The sequence below is a fragment of the Plecotus auritus genome (genome assembly GCF_963455305.1).
Source record: "Plecotus auritus genome assembly, chromosome: 2".
In the NCBI taxonomy this organism is placed as follows: domain Eukaryota; kingdom Metazoa; phylum Chordata; class Mammalia; order Chiroptera; family Vespertilionidae; genus Plecotus; species Plecotus auritus.
This window is the reverse complement of record NC_137771.1, coordinates 42,088,661-42,108,542: the sequence shown is the minus strand read 5'-3', so window position 1 is coordinate 42,108,542 and position 19,882 is coordinate 42,088,661. Positions and strand designations below refer to the sequence as shown.

Sequence of the window (19,882 nt, the reverse complement as noted above, 5' to 3'; positions counted from 1 at the left end):
AATACATAAGGCCAATATCCAATTTCTTGAGAGGACATAAGCTCTTTGAGAAATGGTGTTTATCTTTCTTAATAACATAATTTGTAGAAGGTGAGCACTCTGTAAAGAGTCAAAACAACAACAACAAAAAAACAAAGAAACGACAAAAAACCCCACCCTGGATTCTGATCCCAGATTTTTCTCTGAGTAGCTGTGTATCCTTTGACAATCATTTCAGCTTTCTGAGCCTCTGTTTCCCATCTGTAAAGTGTAACTGCTGATACCAGTTCCACCTACCTCACCAGGTTATTGCAAAGATCAATGGTCATGAGAGTGATTTCTTAATTAATTGTAAATATCTATCTTTACAAAATAAAATATGTAATCATGTTAGAGTCTCACTTGGTTTTTGAATTTTAAATAAATTGTTCAGCATTTCACATAAGTGCTGAATAATAATAAGGAAGAGAGGGAACCAGCAGGTAAGCATCCTTCACTGTAGCGGCTTTCACAGTTCAAAGCAGGTCTGACTTGACCTTTTCAGAACTTCAGAAAGATATTTACTAAAATGAGAGACGTGAGGGGCCAAAGAATTTGTCCAAGAACATAATCTCTCCAAAACCCAGCCTGAACCACTTCCCAAGGTCTTTACACATCAACAAAAGTCAGAAGGACCAAGCCCCAGGCAGCTTGGGGCTTCTCAGCTCCGGAAGGACAGGTTCAGGAGGGGCTGGACCAGGCTTCCGACTCGCCCCGTGACGCACGGGGCCCGCCCCCAGGCTGCCGCTCCACCCCGTGACGCACGGGGCCCGCCCCCAGGCTGCCGCTCCACCCCGTGACGCACGGGGCCCGCCCCCAGGCTGCCGCTCCACCCCGTGACGCACGGGGCCCGCCCCCAGGCTGCCGCTCCACCCCGTGACGCACGGGGCCCGCCCCCAGGCTGCCCACCTCTCGCGGGATCTCCCGGGAGAACGGATGGGGTCAGGCCCCATCATGGCGGCGGAGGAGGCGGATGTGGATATCGAAGGGGACGTGGTGGCTGCAGCGGCACAGCCAGGGTGAGGTGTAGAGACCGGGTCCCGCAGGGACACAGAGGGGCGCGGATGCGCGGAGAGTGCCTTGGGAAGGCCGCGGGTGTGTCAAGGGCCAGGGGAGCGGAAGAACCCCCGTAGGCACGGGATGTCCCGGAGCAGCAGGGCCGCACCCATCCCGCCGGCCAGCTGCTCCTCGCCCCGCGGCCCGCTACCGGGGGCTCGGGCTCGTGTCGGACACTCTTTCATATTTTACAGGGATGCTGTGAGCATGCCGACTTCGCCTAGCACGTTGAAATTAGATTCCTTCTTCCATTACTTCCGCCTCAGAATCTCGCCATAAATCGTCCTTTGCCCCCGCTTGACAGTAACTAGAACCCGGGCGGCCCGGGACGGGACCTGCGCTCTGGGACCCTTGTTCCAGTATTTGCAAGCCTGTGACCTTGGGCGTGTCGTTTCATTCCTATTGGCCACAGATTTCCTCTTCCACATAGGGTTAGTTGTGGAAAAGTTCCTGAGAGGCAGCTTGGCTTTAACGCACGGGGTAGGGCTTGAGTTGGACAGCTCTGGGTTTTTCTGCATTGCTGGCCCTTCCCGTTATCAGCAGTGTGGCCTTGGGCCAGACATTTAACTAGTCACATCCTCTGACAGCCCATGTGTAAACTGACAGTCGTGATATGTACCGCGTGCGGTTATTGTGAGGAGCCAATAAAATAATTACAGGATGCATTTTTGCATGTGATAGGTGTTCTGTAAATGTGTTCTTTACCATCCCGTTACTTTTAGGGATGGTATTGTGAGGACCCAGCGAGGAGTCAACACTTAATACCAATTCCTGATTCCTGCATAACAGGCCAATGTGGTTTTTAAACAGCAGTGTCCAGACTGAGAGATCTAGCCCTTTCATTCCTTGCTTTCTGAGAAGAAATTGATACATGACATTAAAAAAAAAAATGTGCTTCCAGAGTCTCCTTTTAGTAATGGAAGAGGCCTAGACTGATGAGGAATCAAAAGAATTCCGTTCCAAACTCAGCCAGCTATATTGCTTGTAACTATGAACCTATCTTTTAGGTTGAACCATGTGAAATTTTCAACCTTAGACCATTTTTTACCTATAAAGTGGCGATTTCATATGGTCTAATAGGGCCTCTGTAAATGGTGGAGAAGAATAGTAACTCTTGACAATGAAGGACCAAGATAGAGGGTTTAAAGTGCTCGTGAACACTAAAGCACTGTAAAAATGTGCAGAGTAATTAAATTCATATATAGTCATTTTTTTCAAAGTCTTTAGGTAGAGCAGTCCAAAGTTATACAAAATGAGTAGAGAGCTTTTTTTAAAAATATATTTTATTGATTTTTTACAAAGAGGAAGGGAAAAGGATAGAGAGTTAGAAACATCGATGAGAGAGAAACATCGATCAGCTGCCTCCTGCACACCTCCCACTGGGATGTGCCCACAACCAAGGTACATGCCCTTGACCGGAATCGAACCTGGGACCTTTCAGTCCGCAGGCTGACGCTCTATCCACTGAGCCAAACCAGTCAGGGCGAGAGCTTATTTTATTAACAATTATTGTTCACATTTGTGTTCACATCGCGCTTTTGCTTGCATGATTTAATTTACTTTTCACAAGAAGTCTATGAGATCAGTGCGCAAGGATACTTATTTGCAGTCAGGAGAGAAATAAGTTGAACTTGGAAACACTAAAGATCATCTGAGAGCATTGGCTCTACCCCTTTTCTATAGGCTCTTCTTTATCTTTATTTTTCATATTGTATTTACTTTTTCTCTCTGTCTCCGCCCCATTTTCTCTTTCTTCTTACTCTGTTTGAGCCTTGGGTCTATTGGTGGCACCTATGATCATCTTAGTCTTATGCAGGAAGGAATACAAAGGTTATTGGTTCCTGGTGGTCAGAGCCATTGCTCTACCATCTCCAAGGAGTATCAGTGACATTATATTCTGGGGATTCGTGCCCCCTGATGTGATTTTTCAACTTTACGATGGTGCAAAAGTAATAAGCATTCAGTAGAAATCATACTTCCAATTTTGAGTTTTGATCTTTTCCCAGGCTAGTGATACGCAGGTACGATACTCTCGTATGATGCTGGGCATTGGCAGCAAGTTGTAACTCCTAAACAGACACGGGATCACAAGGGTAAACAACAGATACTCCTACAGTGAACTGTGTTGCCAGCATTTTTTGGTTATTGTGTTCTGAGCACGTTTAAGGTAGGCTAGGGTAAGCTATGATGTTTGTTAGGTTAGGTGAATTAAATGCATTTTTTACTTAGGATGGGTTTATCAGGACAAAACTCCATCATAAGTCAAGGAGCATTTGTACTTGCTAAGTGCTAGGTACCAGAGTTAGAAATGGCATTGAAACTTTTTCCCCTTCTACTTCTACCATTCCTTATCATCCTCCTTTTCTTCTGCTTGTCCTTTAAGTCATAGTATTCTAAATGGTTTTGTCATAAGACATCTACTCAGTAACTACATACTAGTAGTCCCTGGTGATACCATATCTCAAGACTTAAATTTCTGTTTGTTGGGTTGGACAATACAAAAATTTGCCAATGTTTGACCTACAAAAATGACCATTTCATAAGTTCACTTAATACATATTGATCTTTCCCAAATCTTCTGCCAACCCAAATCTCTCCTGATCTTCAGATCCATTTATCCAACTTTCTCAGTCTGTTTGCATTTTGATGTTCCACAAGCCCCTCAATCTCAGCTTATAAACCTTCCCCACCACATGTGCCTCTCTGGGTTCCCTGGTTCAGTAAATGGCACCATCCATCCAGTCACCCAAGGAACAGACCTACATGTATTCTTTTCCTTACCTCTCTCCTTCCACTTCTATCAGTTATGGACAGCCTATTGATTCTTAGTATCCTCTCAAATGTTGTATTCACTTCTTGCTATTCACACTGCTTGTTCTCTAGGTCTAAGTTACTGTCACATTTTTCTAGTGTTTATACTGTAATCACTCCCTCTTAACTGCTCCTTGTCTCTTTGGCTCCTTCTACTCTTTCCTGAAGTTAGAGCATTCTTTCTTACATCCAGGTCTGATCATGTTATTTTCTTCAATCTCCAGTTGGCTTTATGATAAAGTCTTCTTCATTCCTTAACTCCTAGAGAGACCTGTGTGATCCATGCCTTACCTACCTCATTTATTCAATCATTCAAGAAATATTGATTGAATACCTTTGTATGCCAAGCCCTGGGTATACAGCAGTTACCAAAACGAAGTCCTTGCTTTCATAGAACTAACATTCTTATTAGATGAGACAGTAACATTTCTGTATATGTCAGATGGGGAGACGTGGAAAAGATGAAGGAGGGAAGGTGGATGACTGACTTATCAACGGAATCCCTTGCAACTACCCAGGGATAACTATCAGGACTGAAACTGTGGGGCCTTAAAGGTCAGTGTGGATATAGTGTAAGAACTGGATTTGGAAAAGGGAGAAGCAACAGAATTGGCAACAAGGTGAATGTGCATTTTGAGGAAATAAGGGCAGGTGCAGATTTCTGGCTTGGTACTAGGGGATGGAGATGCCATAGACTGAGATAGGTAATGATAAAAGAGTAGCATATTTGAGAGGAAAGGTGAACTCAGGTTTAAACATGCTAATATGAGGTACCTATGGAGATTCAAGTAGGTGTCCAGACACATACACCAGTGATGTGGATGTTGCTAATTCTTATTGAGAAATACCATGTAAAAAGATTTCTAAAGTAAATTTGAAGTGGTACTAGTCCCACCTCCTGCATCCTTGGCACACCTAGTTAAGTAAATGTTTTCTTCTGCTGATACAAGTCTCAGAATCCCTTAGTTTGTATTTCTGGTAGCCCCTACTAAATCTAAATTGACACAAGTTAAAACCTTTTTGTCATCAACAATTGAGAGACATTATCGCTTTTAGTTTATTGTAGATAGTCTGTTAGCCCCACAAGTCATTATAACCACCGTGGAACTAATGGAAGATTCAAAAATGTAAACCCATACATAGGTTTTTGCAGTCAAATTCTTAGCACTACACTAGGTCTGGGAAAAGTCAGTAACTTAACTAGGAAAATTTATAACTTCAGGACATACAAAAGCAAAAATTAAATTTAATTATATCATAGATTAGGCCTTCCAAAACTTAAATATTTAACTATTCATCCTTTTTGCATATGAAGTGAATATGTGACTTGAGAGAGTTCTTATTAGTTTACTAATGAAAGGAGTGAATTAACAGTTTGATCCCTCATGGACATAGAAAAGAGCCCAAATAACCCAAGTTAATTTGTTAAATTATATGAGTTGTTATTAAAACATTACACTCTCGTATCTCTTCATTGTACTGTCCTTCAAGTATTTTCTATGCAGGTTCTTCCATTTGTTTATTTTTTTTCCCATTTTGAGGGTGGTGCTATTGATGGTAACTTTCATGCTTTAGGTATTTAAAAGAATTAATTGTAAAGTTGAATTCCTACATACTCCTCAAAAGAAATCTGAAGTGTTGATTCATGGTCACAGAGCATGTGTGGTTGCTGCTTTGGGTTATTTTTTTTCCTCATGAAGTTGTTTATTCTTGGGAAACAAAAGAAGTGAATGGACTTGATGTTTAGCAGTTGAGATAGGGTAACTTAAAGCACTATGTAATTCACAGACCAAAGAGGTACCACAGGCATTTCTATAACATTAAATCTGTTAAGGAGAGAAGGGAACTAAATATTTGCTTAACATCTCAACCTGCCAGTCACTGCTATGTAAAATGTATACATTAACTTATATAATATCACTTTTATACTCATTTTCTTATTACAGAAACGATGAAAATACAGCATCTATTTTACAAGATCACTATCTTGATTCATCATGGAGAACTGAGAATGGTCTTATTGTAAGTATTTTATGAAAATATTAGGGACATTAAGCTATTACTCATTACCCAAAGTACCTCTTTTTATTTTTTTATTTGGTGCTAGTTCTCAGCAATCACAAAGGTAATAAATTTAAACTTTTTTTAAAAAATATATTTTTATTGATTTCAGAGAGGAAGGGAGAGGGAGAGAGAGATAGAAACATCAATGATGTGAGAGAATCATTGATTGGCTGCCTCCTGCACGCCCCTTACTGGGGATCAAGCCCACAACCCAGGCATGTGCCCTTGACCGGAATCGAATCTGGGACTGCAGGCCAACACTCTATCCACTGAGCCAAACCAGTTAGGGTGAAACATTTTTCTTACTGTAAAAATAGCAGAAACTTATTCTTATTTCTTTTGACTTTGAAAAATGGCCACAAATGGCCATTTTTGGATCCAGCTGGATTTGAATACAAGTCCTTACTCTACCACTTACCAGATTTGTGAACCTCAGTTTCATCAGAAAAATGGGGATCATTGCAGGGTTCATTTCCTCATTTAACAGTTATTTACTGAGTATGTACTATGTGCCAGACACTAGACCAGATTTGGGGGTTCAACTATAATTAAGACAGACATGGTTCTGCTCTCAAGGAGCTTATAGTCTAAAGAGTCAGATATTAAACAAATAGACTAATTATAAATCATGAAGGACATTAGATACAGACTAAGGGTGACAGGATGGGGAACCTACTTTAGATAAAGTTGTCAGTATGGGAAACTGAGGAGGTGACTTTTTTTTAAAATATATTTTTATTTATTTCAAAGAAGAATGGAGAGGGAGAGGGAGAGAGAGAGAAACATCAGTGAGGAGAGAGAATCATTGATTGGCTGCCTCTTGCATGCCCTCCACTGGAGATTGAGCCCACAACCCAGCATGTGCCCTTGACCGGAATCGAACCCAGGACCTTTCAGTCTGCAGGCTGGCACTGTATCCACTGAGCCAAACCAGCTAGGGCTGAGGAGGTGACTTTTAAGTTGAAATGTAATAAAAAGAGGGGAGTAGATATGTTATGAGTTAAGGAAAAACATTAGGCAGAAAGAATAGTATCACAAAGGCTGGTTGGAAGCCAGTTCTAGAATATGGTAAGGGAAAGGGGATGATAGCTGTGACAAGGTTGGGAAGGCAGATGAGAGCTCTGTCATATTTGTAGGAATCAAGAGAGCAGTTAAGAAACATTTGAGTAATCTAAGCAGTATTTGGTGGTAGCTTGGCCTGAGGTGGTGGCAGAATCAATAGAAGTAGAGAGATTGAATTATATTTTGGAGGTTGAGCTCCTTGGAAGACTGGACATAGGATTGAAGGAAAAGGAAAGAATCCAGGGTGATTCTTGGGTTTCTAGCTGGAATAACTTGGTGACTAGTAGTACCATCTATAAAGTTGGGAAGGCCGGGGAAGAAGCAGGTGAAGGAAGGTATGTGATGGTGAGTTATGATTTAAATGTTAAATTTAAGAAGCCTACTAGATACCCAAGTGGAAGTTTTGAGAGGGCAGTTGGAAATAACAGTCTAGGTCTTGGAGAGGAGACCTTAGCTGAAATTTTTTAAGTTTTGAGAGTTGAAAATGAATGTGATCATTCAAGGAGATACTGCGGCTTAAGGGAAAAAAAAATTGTGAGTTTTGAAAACAGGTTTAGTATCTAGCAAAATGCTGATAACTAATAGTCCTTTATACATGACTAGAGGCCTGCTGCACGAAAGTCGTGCAAGAGTAGACCTTCCTTCCCCTGGCTGCTGGTACTGGCTTCCCTCTGGCACCCAGGACCCAGGCTTCCCTCTGGCCACCAGCAGGCACCCGGGTCCCAGGCTTCCCTCATAGCTCCAGCTTCATCCGGAAAGTCGTCCAGAAGGACATCGGTCTAATTAGCATATTGCGCTTTTATTATTATAGAGAGCCATTATTACTTTATCACAGATAGGAGCTTGAGCCTTGGAGTCTAACAGACTGTGTGTCAAGTCTCTGCTCTCCCACTTGAAATGTTAGCAGTGCTAGGGATGCCTCTGTAAAGTAATAATGCCTATTTCATAGAGTTATTGTGGGTATCAGAGCTCTGTCCATGTGCCCAGTAAATGACAGCTGAAATTGTTAATCATATCATTGTGTATTTTCATTTAACAAAATATGGAAGATAACTTCAAAAAGTAGTAAATAAAAAGAAAATATTTTCTTCTCTTTTAAATAGCCTTGGACTCTGGATAGCACCATCAGTGAAGAGAACAGAGCTGTCATTGAGAAAATGTTGTTGGAAGAAGAGTATCCTTTAATGATTGTGAGGAAAGAAGATTTCAGGTTAAATACCTCTAAATGCAAAAATAACAAAAGAGACCACTGTTAATTTGGCCCCAGATTGCTACAATATAATATGTTACCTACCTATGCAAAAAGCTGCATTTTATTACTTTGGTTTCTGTTTTATTGCTAAGTCTGGGGTATGATTCAACATTTTTGAGTTTCTATTGTCAACCAACTCTTTATACTGTCTGAATATTGATTTGAAATTATAAAACGTTTTAAGTTAGCTAGAACCTGTAGTCCAAGACCATTTAGTCCAAATCCTCCATCTTTAGTTATAAAAGCTGAAATCCAGAGATGTTGATTTGTCCAAGGATTCAGAATTAGAATATGTAAAAGTTCTCACTTCTTACTCTACCAATTTACAGGTGTTATGTGAGAGGAATCTAAGTAAAAAGCACAAAACAAAAAAGGATAAAGATCTCCTCCCCCCCCCCCCCCCCCCACCTGTGAAGTTGTGGATCCTTATCCATGGTCGGGTACTGGCTTTTTGTCCTTGTTTCTTTAATCTGTATGTGATGTTGGCAACTTAATTCTTTTGGACTAAATTTTCTTATATGTAAAATGTGAGGATTGAACAAAATGGTTTCTGATTTTATGATTTATAAAGGGTATTAATAATAGTTTAATAAGTAGTGGTTTATTTAACATTTCTAGTAGACTCCTTTAAAACAGGTAAAATTAATTTTAATAATTTATTTAATCCAGTATATTTAAAATGTTATTTCAATATTTAATATAAAACCATTATTGAGATCTTTCACATTTGTTTCATACTCTTTGAAATTCAGTGTGTATTTTATACTTACAATGCACCTCAGTTTGTGCTAGCCACATTGCAAATATTTAGTAGTTACACATGTGGCTATTGGCCAATGTATTGAACAGTGCAGTTCTAAATTAATGAATACTTAAGTAGTTACTGGTTCACTTCCAGACGTGCAAAAGAAGTAATGAGAGTAAAAGCTATGTCAGCTCTTGGAGGACAGGGATAATATTTTCTTATATCTTTGCTTCAGTACCTAGTACCTAGCATAGTGCCTGACATTCACAATATACAGGCAATAATTGTTAGTGAAGAATATTTCTGATTAAGTTATTGTAAAGGCCAGTTTTAAGACGTTTTAGAGGGAGGCTTTCTGGTAGATTTGACCTAAGTGTTTGTTAGTTTATTAAGGTAGAGAACAACCCTGAGCTTTTCTCTGTTACCTTGAGAAATATGAAGACAATTGGTTGTCCTGAATTACCCTGGACAACCAATCAAATCCATCCATTACATTCTCCATACGGTTTAGGAAAAAAGAATTAAACACTGAGGATGTTTCTTCTCTTAGCCACTTCTAAAAGGTAAGATAAGAGAAACTAGCATTTATGTAACACATTTTATGCAGGTACCATTTTGTGAGATTTTACATGTAATATTTGATCCATATAACAACCCTGTGAGGTATAAATAATTTTATCAAAAATTGTACAGACCTTGAAAGGAATTGGTTTATTTAGGATTCGAGTGTGACTTTCATGAGTATCTATATCTATAAAAAGCCACCAACCAGTACGCATGACAACCAGTAGCTATGACACCCACTGCGGCCAGCGAACCGGCTGGATCGGGGTGCAGGGGTGGGCGCCAGCCGGCCAACCTCCTGCAGCCCCTCCCCCACCCGGCCCCACCCCAGATCAGCCCCCCCCACCCCGATCAGGGGAAAGGCTGGCCGGCCAACCACCCATGGCCCCTCCCCCAGGCTGCTGGCTCTCTATTGGCCACCCAGACCCTATTTGGGGGCGGGGCTGGCCAGCTGGCCCACTGCCCACAGCTCCTCCCCATGGCTGGCCCCAACCCTGATCAGCCCCTACCACCCCGATCGGCCTGCAGCCCCTCCCCCCAGCCAGCTCCGCCCCCAATCACCGCCCCCCCACCAATCGGGGGCGGGGCCAGCTGGCCCACCACCCATAGCCTCTCCCCGCGGCCGGCCCCATGGTGTGACAGGAGGAAGATTTTCATATACATTTTATTAATTTTCTTACATCTCTGACACTTCTATTATAGAGAAAGGGCAAATAGCAATATTAAAATACTAGAGGCCTGGTGCATGAGAATTCATGCACTGGAGTGGGGGTTCCTCAGCCCGGCCTGTCCCCTCTCACAGTCCGGGAGCCTCGGGTGGGAGGCGACCTGGCGATCAGGGGAAGGCAATGCCCCCATCACACCTCTGCTGCTGCCACTGCCGGCAGCAAAGCAAGCCTCGTCTTGGCCCTGGTTACCTGTGCCTTGGGCAGCCATCCAAGGCTTGCCTATGCCTCGGGCCGGCCCTGGGCGGCTGGCAGGCTGAGGGGACTGGGAGACTCTGGAGGCAGGTGCGTGGAGCGGCTGGACCCGCCTGGGGGTGGGCCCAGCCGTGCCGCACGCGTGCTACCCCAGTGGGGCTGAGGGGACTGGGCGCCACCATCTTGTGGCTGTGGGTGCCGCCATCTTTGAGGGCGTGGCAGTTAGCATATTCCCTTATTTGCTGTGGGCGCCACCATCTTTGTGAGGGCATGATGGTCAATTAGCATATTCCCTCTTTATTAGATAGGATTTCCTCTTAATTAATTCCCTTTTAACGTGCACGAATTTCGTCCACCGGGTCACTAGTATAATATAAATGTCTACTCTGTATGAGTCACATAAAAGTTATGACTTTATTTTTTTTAAAGTTTCCTTAATAACTACACAGGTATTATTTATCTAAAAAATCACTTCCAGAAAAATTCTGGCTTGATCAAAAGGAAGATGATAAAAAATACATGAAGAGGTAAAAATTAATTTATCATACTTTTAAAAACAGGGACAGTACTTTTACAAACTTCACACATCTCATTTTTTTTTTTCATGTGGTGGTGCAGTCTGCAGAAAACAGCAAAAATCATGTATGTACTTATGTTTAAAACTTTAAAACCTTTTTTGTTAGTTAAAAGTTATGGGAAAATTAAATAAAAATTATAGTTGGCTTGTGGAAAAGCTTTCTTGATCTTGAGTTATACAAAAATATAAAATCAAAATTTCTTGTATACATTGGAATGCCCCAAGGTAATTTTATGCTGCTATTTTTCAAAATTTCTCCTTTGGTTTCATCAGATTATGGAAAAGATGGTTTCTTAGGGATTTGTGGGGAAACTTTTAAAATCTGCTATTTAATGTTAGGAATTGACATGGTTTCTATTGCCCTGTCAGTTAACTTCAATCACTTCAAACAAAAATTTAATTTGAATTTGTAGCTTTCAAAAAATTAAAGAAACTATTAACTATTTTAGTGTTTATAACTTGCATGTTTATGGTCCCTTAAAGAGTAAGGCTTATAGATTTGCAGTTGCCAAGAGTTTGAGCACCGAACAAACTTTGGCTTTTGCATTTTGCTGAACAAACAACAATAAAAAATGAAGTTAATGAAAAGATTAATTGTGTGCTTGAATTAAATTAGTGAGCCTCATCACTCTTTTAATTTCTTAAGAGACTGCAGTTTCAAAAGAAATAAACATAATGCCATGGTTTGTTTTTTTTATTACTTTTCTGGCTTGCTATTTACATGGATTTACGTGGAAGAATCAGAGATAATATTTCTAGAGTCAGTTTAAACTTTTACATGCCTTTCAGGATTTGGAAATGTTTTAATGTCTGCTGTTTTATGTCCAGCATAAAGAACCCTATTTGTTTGTTTTCACGCTGACTTCCTTTGATGTCTTTTAGTGTTATCTTCACTCAGACCCAAGGATTATGTCTTTTGGGGCTCCTATCATCCTGAGCTAGAGAATTATATGAGACAGGGTAAATCTGCCCCCTCACGTAGAGTCTGCAGCCTTCTTCTCCTCCTTTCCTTTTTTTTAAGTTCTTAGACTCAGAATATTGAATTTATTTTATGGCTATCTATAATCTTTAGCTGCATAAATATGGAATGTTCCATTTCAGATTTTTTTTTTGCAATTCCTTTTTTCCCCCCCTCAGGGTACAATCTCCTACAAAACCAGCCAGTTTCTCAGTAAAGTGGACGATAGAAGAAAAAGAGCTGTTTGAACAAGGGCTGGTAAATAGAGCAATTTTTGACTTACAGTAAAATAATTCTAGAAGCAAATATTGATAGAATTATAAGGTTAAATTAACTTGTAGAGACCAGAAATTTCTTTTTAATTACTGTGATTATATCTATAGTTTTTCTATAGATAGAGTGATGATGTATGTAGTATAGTACAAGAGAATTTAACTCACTTAAGTTAATAAAATATTAAAATAGATTTGGATTAATTTTGGGATAGTTTTTACCCTATTTTTATACTAGTAAAACCCCCAAATTGAGCTATTTCTTTAAACTACCTGGTTTAAAAGGGAAAATTATTTAATTATCTGTGTATATGGAACTGTCTGTGTTGGATTGAGTTATTTTTTATTCAGATATTTGGCATTGTGCATATAATCTAAATATTTTAGCAGATGTAATTGAAGACAAAATGGTTTTTTTTTGTGTGTGAAAATTTCACTGTGACCTATATAAATGTCTACAAGTTATATTATGGAAAAACATGCATGCCAATTTCTAATTCCGAAAATACTTCTTAATATAAAGACACTTTTAATAAAATATTCAGAAAAGTTTTTTAACTATGGGGAATAGGTTATATCATTTCCTTTAAGGTACATATTACCCAATGTTATACTAAATTAATTTTGAAGTTATATATTTACATTAAAATTATAGGATATTTATATAATTATGTAGGATTCAGGAATGCTAATTGAAATATTATTGATAATGTTTCTATAGATGGTGGGAAATAAAATGTGCTTGTATTTTTGTAGTCATTACTATGACGGTCATATATTCTGTGATATTTTTATATAAATACCTAAACTATCCTTGAGTGTTTTATCTCTTTCTGAGGTTTTTATCCTGTGCTCTTCTATTTTATATTTTTGTATTTTAGTCTGTTGCATGATTATCATTTACATAATCTAACTCTTAACTAGCCATTTATTTAAATTGTCCCTTACTGAAGACTATACACACACGCACACACGCACACACACACACACCAATGCAAGTGGGTTGTGAATTTTTAGGTTATTATTGTTGACATTGGTAGTAGTTATAGGAGCTACATCTTCATGATTCAAAATTCAAAAGGTGCCTAAAGTTTATAAGGTGTAAAGTCTTAACTCTTGTCTCAGCCTTCAGTTCTCTATGCCAGAGATAATAATTTTAATTTGTTTTTTTGTGGATCCTTCCAGAGATATTTATCCCTGAATAAACAAATGTGTATTTATTTATATACATACTTAGAGGCCCAGTGCACGAAATTTGTGCATTCGGAGGGATTCCTCAGCCCTCCTGTGCCCTCTCACAGTCCAGGAGCCCTCAGGGGATGTTCGACTGACGGCTTAGGCCCGCTCCCCCGCCATCAGTCAGACATCCTTAGCGCTGCCGCAGAGGCGGGAGAGGCTCCCACCACCACCGCTGTGCTCACCAGCCGTGAGCCCCCTGGTGGTCAGTGCATGTCATAGAGAGCAATTGAGTAGCCTTAGCATATCATTAGCATATTATGCTTTGATTGGTTGAATGGCCAATTGGACAACCGGACACTTAGCATATTAGGCTTTTATTATATAGGATGTAGATATCTGTTTATATACATAAACAGATATTTTACCTTAGAATGGTTTCCCACAAAAATAAATGGAACTATTGGTTGTATTTTAACTTTTTGATGTAGTTTGCTTATGGACTGAATTTTCTCAGGTTTGAGAGAAACCTTACAGTCCCTACTGGTCACACTTAACCAGATCTTTCCTATCCCCAAAGTGCTGCATGCTGCCAGGTTACTTGCTTGACTTTATTCCACAATAAGATAATGAATTCTGCAGTAAGTTGATCTTTGCTAGGTGTTAGTTAAGAGCAATATAGATAATTAATTTATACTCACTAGTAATTTACCCTGAAATACTTTCAGTTTTAAGAAATTAGCCACATACCAGATTTTCTCATGAATACCACAAATAATTGTATAAATTAAGGTTTATCATTTGGGTCGGATCTTTGAAGATGACTTGCTACCATAAGTCATGACTGCCTGGCCTGAAGTCTGCCCTGAGGTCAACTCCCCTGAGTTGTGGCTGGGTTTTTTTGTTGTTGGTTTGTTTTTCATAGCTTTAAGAATTCTAAAAAATTACAATTGTTGAGCTACTTTGGGAAGTAGAGAATATCTTGTGTTAGAGATATTATAAAGGAGGTTTATGTATGTATCAAATGATAGACTCAGTATCTAAAAATCCCATTTAGCTTTAAAATTATATTTATTACTTTCTGTACTTCAGAACACACCAGAACTCCCTCGAGTTCTTAGTTTTTCTCACCACAGCTTAGTGTTAGCAAGTGGACAACCTTCGACAGTAGCTGGGTGTAGGGAGGCTTTGGTTGCAGCTCTCTTCATTTGTGATTCTTGTAAGTCAGTTCACCGTGATGTCTGTGTAGAGTATAATGGATATAGTAACAGATGGAATCTGGGCAAGAGGGTATTTTTAAATTAGTGTCAGTACATACTCAGTTGATTGTATAAATGATGGATGCAACCTGCCTCCATTTCAGATAACTTTTTTTTTTAAGTTATCTTAAGATTTGGAACATCATAATGTGCAATATGAATATATATGGTTAGGACTACATAAAAGTGATGTATCTTTATTTAGATAGCTATGAAAAGAAAACTAATTTCTAAACTATTTTGGTCAGTTGTCATAAAGTCCAGATTCTAAAAGAAGAATGTGGGCCTTGATTTTAAGTCTAAGCTATATATGAAGCTTCATTGTGTGCTTTAGAAAATAAATAAAGATGGGTTTTTCTTTTAGTTTGCTTTTTTCAGTGTGGCATTTGCTTAGAATATTAACAAGTCAGTTCAACAGAAGCAATTTCTTTTTCATTTTGATAATATAGGCTAAATTTGGCCGCAGGTGGACCAAAATTGCAAAGCTAATTGGGAGTCGAACTATTTTACAAGTGAAGAGCTATGCCAGACAGTACTTTAAAAATAAGGTAAGCAGAATATAACTATACTAATTGATAATAATACTTTAAATAAAATTAGTAAGAAAAAGTAGTTTTTCATTCAGGTATTAAAGCCTTAATGTTCAAAGTTTATATAGTGGAAATATTTTATACCCATAAAGTACTCTACAGATATTTATCTTCAAAATCTCAAAGCATATCTTCAGTGTTATGATTGTTCCTATTGAATAGGTATTATATTATTCTACTTAATTTCATACAGTTAAATAGAAGAATAAGATATTAATTGCTCATTTAAAATGTAATAAACACTTTAAAGAAAAGAACCATAAATACACCAGTGATGTACTTAGTTTTTTATCCTGCTTTTTGTGCCAGTTATTAAGTTTTCAAATTGTAATATTATTGGGGTTTTATCTTGATTTTTAATAAGGTAAAATTAGATGGTCCAGAGAAGGAAACACCAAATCAGAAGAACAGCAGTGATTTTCAGATTAAAAGTGAAGATGAAAGCACAAAGTCATGGACCCCATCAAATTTAAGGGGACGTGCTGATCCCAACTTGAATGCTGTAAAAATTGAAAAGTTATCTGACGATGAAGAAGTAGACATCACAGATGAGGCAGATGAGTTGACTTCTCAGGTACCTCAGGAGAATCCTAGCAGTGATATTTTATTAGATATCCCTAATAGTAAAAGTAATGAAACCTATCAAGTGGAATGTATTACCTCTGACAGCCAGGAAGATCCTATTTCTAAATCTTCCAAGGAATATCTTCAGAATCCAAAGCAATTTGAGATGGAAACACTTTCAAGCTCAGGAATTAAATTTTGGACTGAAAAACAGAGCACCAGTGATAAAAAATCAGTTGAATTAAATGATCAGAAATGTAATAAACTGATGAAAAACTGTGATAAGCATAATGGAAATGGAATAGTAGATGATACCAGGCTGTTGCCTTCTCTGGAGCCTTGTGAAGTTCAGAAAGATTTGAGTGATCATGAAATGCTTTTTCATTCTTGCCAAATGGAGGAGGAGCACCATGAGGAAGAAGAGCTTAAACCACCAGAGCAAGAAGTAGAAATAGATAGACATATTATTCAAGAAGAAGAAAAACAAGCAATTCCTGAGTTTTTTGAGGGGCGCCAAGCTAAAACACCAGAACGCTATTTGAAAATTAGGAATTACATTTTGGATCAGTGGTAAGGAAGAATTATATTATAGATACTGTTTTAAAACTTATGATATTCTATAGTATTTTAATTAGGCTTATGCAGAAGTTAGTATTTTATATGCTAATGATCCAGAGAACTTTAACATAATATATTTCAATAGGCAAGACTTAAAATTTCTTGTAGTGAACTTTTTGGGGAAAGCTTTGGTAAACATTGTTATCTATAGCTATCTTAATCCATCTCTGTTCATTAGCGTGTTTGGATCTGGAAAAAGGGTAGATGATTGCCTTAAGAAGTACTTTCTTAGGGCATTGTTAGGAAGATATAGAAAGCAGTACTGTTCTGGAAAAGGGGATAACATAACACCTTTCCCAGTTTATCCTGTACTTTGAAATACAAAGAAAGAAAACTTCCATGACAGGATAATGTCATTCTGAATAGCTGCCTTAAGTGCTTTCAACTTTGAACCTGTCGCAGATTGTTCATTGCTTCATCCAGCTTCATCAGGAAACAGGAATTTTTGATATATGCAGTTTACCCTCTAAAGTGTCAGTACCTTTTACTTAAATTATTTAGTGGGGATTGGGGAACAAACCATAAAACTTCCCACCTTATTAGACTAAATGCTCTGAAAGTAATTTGAATTTTTCATAATAGCTTAAGCCATCATTAAACATTCATAATTGTTATTGCTTCAGGATTGTATAGGGCCATCTTTATAGAGGGCTTCTGCTACAATCTAGGAAGATTACCAAAGGAAAACAAGGTTATTAAATCAGTAACCATTTTGCTGTACAATATTGAGTGATTTGGCTTCTAAGGATAACTATATTCTTAAGAAAGATTTTTGTTCTTGTTCTTGCAGGCAGTTGAGTGTTAAAAATACAAGTTTGGGTAAGGGTGGAATCAAAGTAAAGAATATGTATAAAGAACAACTGACGTTGGCATAGTGCTTTACAGTTTACAGAAAGCTTTTCTGTGTCATCTGATTCCTTACAACAATCCTATAAAATAGGCAGCTGGTATTTTCTCTACTAGTATTTGGTAAAACAATTCTGAGGTTAGGAGAGGTTTACAACCAGTCACGGACAGACTTCAGTGCAAGTCCTGACACTATAAATCACTCCATTATTTCATATTGCCTAATTCACACTATTAAAAAAGATAAATTGATATCTAATTTTGATTTTGGAAATAAGAGGATGAATGGCCAAAATAGAATGACTTTAAAATAACTCAAAAATATCTATATGAATCATCAGTGAGTATTTACTGTTACTTTAATCAAATTTTGTTACTTTGAATTTTGGATTCTATGAGGCAGAATAATTTATAGAGACAGTATAAATTATATAGCAGTAGTTTCCTAATGTCATTTGCCTTAGTTCATGAAGCTAGTTAAAGTGTTGCTGTTTCAGTAGGAGAAAGCAAAAAGAAATGTTTTGAATAGGAACTCAGATGTTCTCTTCAGAAATAGAAGAGAGAGAGTGGTTAGGGACTGGATGTGGTATTTAAAAAAAATGGAAAAATTAATGTTTTAAAAATAAAAAGAGGCCTGCTTGATTTGTTTGTAGCTAGAAGATCCTTTTCATAAAAGCACATGCAGTCAACTCCCTGCTTAGGGGAATTTAATAAAAATAGTAACCAATGCCATTATTGAATGCCTATCAATGCCATGCATTGTATTTAAATCATCTCCAATCCTCTTGACAACCTGTCCTCATTTTACAGATGAGAACAATGTGTTTCAGAGAGTAAAAGGAACTTGTTGCAGGTTGCTATAAGTGAAGATGATATGGAGGATCTGTAGTCTTGACTCATTATTTTCACACTTCCACCTCAGGGCCTTGACCTAGACTTTTCATTCTGCCTTGGATGCTTTCCCCTCCAGATCTTGCTGAATCTTGCTTCCTTATCTCATTTAGGTCTGCCCAAGGGAAATTAAAGGCCTTCTCTAACCACCCTATCTAAAATAGCTCACATACATATCTCCTTCCTCTCATTCTCTTACCCTGTTTTTAATTTTTCTTCATAGAATTTATTACCACTGAAAATATTATATTTTTATTTATTGTCTCTCCCCTCTCCTCTTACCCCCCTCCCAGTGATAATGTAGGCTCCACACTAGGACCGATTTTTTTTTTTTTTAAATCTATTTGTTCATTGTTAAATCCCTAATGTTTAGAACAATGCTTGGAATATAGAAGTCTCTTTATTTGTTAGGAAGAAAAGATTGAATGAATGATTCATCATTAAATCATGAACAGATATTTTGAGAGGCTTTATCATTTGTTCAGTACTGTACTAGATTACTAAGTTCTGCTTAAAGCCTGTGATTTGGATAATCGTTAATGACATTCAGTTTTTAGACTCCAGTTTTTTGGTAGCCAGTTATACCATGCTCATTTCTGCTTTCTTGCCTTCTTTTGTGCAGTTTGTTTTCTTCTAAAACATTCGAAATCTCAGCTTTTCAATGGAACTTTGAAACCCTCCCACATCACAAAGTACTTTTTACCGTCCCTGAAGTTTTATAGAATTTATGATTTCAAATATGGTTTTTGCTTAGAGAGGCCTTCCCCAAATACCCTATCTAAAATAGTCTATGCCTATTTGTCTCACTGTATCCTTTTTTCTTCCTAGCATTCATTGCCACCTGACAGTACAATAGATATTATTCATTAATTTATTTGTCTCCCCATTAAAGTAGTTCATGAAGCTAAAGTGTTGTCAGGAAGTGTTAAAGTAAGGTCAGGAAGTTGATACTATTCATCTCTGTATCCTTAGTGCCCAGAACAATGCCTGATTCAGAGGATACAAAATAAAATAAATATTTGTAGGATAAAATAAAGATTGAGTAAGAAATACCTATGTTATATGATTTATCTGAATACTTGGTTTGTAATGTCTGTTTGCATCCTGTCACTTAAAGTAAGTGCTTTAATTTCTCTGGCCTTTTTGTTTCTCAAATCTAAAATGAGAATAATAAAATCTATATCTTGTAGAGTTCTTGGTGAGGATTAAGGTACAGCATCTGGCATAAGAACTTAGTAATTATTTGCTGCTAGTATTAAGTTTTCTATTACTCTTACACTTTATATTGTACCATCTAGCATGGTACATTAAACATTCAGTAAATATATGTTTTATTATATAAACCTTTCATTTCTTTCATAATCTTTGGGCATTTCTTGATTCCTTTGGGATCCCCTATAATGTCTGTTTTCCACTGAGAATAAGCACTTCATAATTATTGGCATAATGATTAAAAACATAAAATTTTTAAGTATTTATAAGGTAGTTTATAATGAAAAGATACTGCTCAACAAAATAAAAGTAGATGAACCTAGTGATATACTAAAAATTCAAAAAGCCTAATATACCACATACTTTCAATATATTATCAAAGTGCCCTTTTTAGTCAAGGATTCAGACTTAAATTTGGATCTATAGA

At 37.9% G+C, this 19,882-nt stretch overlaps 1 protein-coding gene across 3 annotated transcripts in view; it reads left to right on the top strand.

Annotated features, from left to right (window-relative positions):
• The first annotated feature begins 930 nt into the window (after positions 1 to 930).
• The window catches only part of MYSM1 (Myb like, SWIRM and MPN domains 1), a 45,539-nt gene continuing 26,587 nt past the window's right edge, over positions 931 to 19,882 (top strand). The window contains exons 1-8 of one of the 3 annotated variants that reach the window (XM_080658386.1): positions 931 to 1,037; positions 5,832 to 5,907; positions 8,115 to 8,185; positions 10,942 to 11,019; positions 11,111 to 11,134; positions 12,207 to 12,285; positions 15,184 to 15,282; positions 15,689 to 16,458. In XM_080658386.1, coding sequence (XP_080514512.1) covers positions 955 to 1,037; positions 5,832 to 5,907; positions 8,115 to 8,185; positions 10,942 to 11,019; positions 11,111 to 11,134; positions 12,207 to 12,285; positions 15,184 to 15,282; positions 15,689 to 16,458 — 1,280 coding nt within the window. In that variant the 5' untranslated portion in view covers positions 931 to 954. Of the gene's footprint in view, positions 1,038 to 4,406; positions 4,441 to 5,831; positions 5,908 to 8,114; positions 8,186 to 10,941; positions 11,020 to 11,110; positions 11,135 to 12,206; positions 12,286 to 15,183; positions 15,283 to 15,688; positions 16,459 to 19,882 lie in introns of those variants that run through there. The other 2 variants (XM_080658384.1, XM_080658385.1) reach the window with 2 other exon arrangements.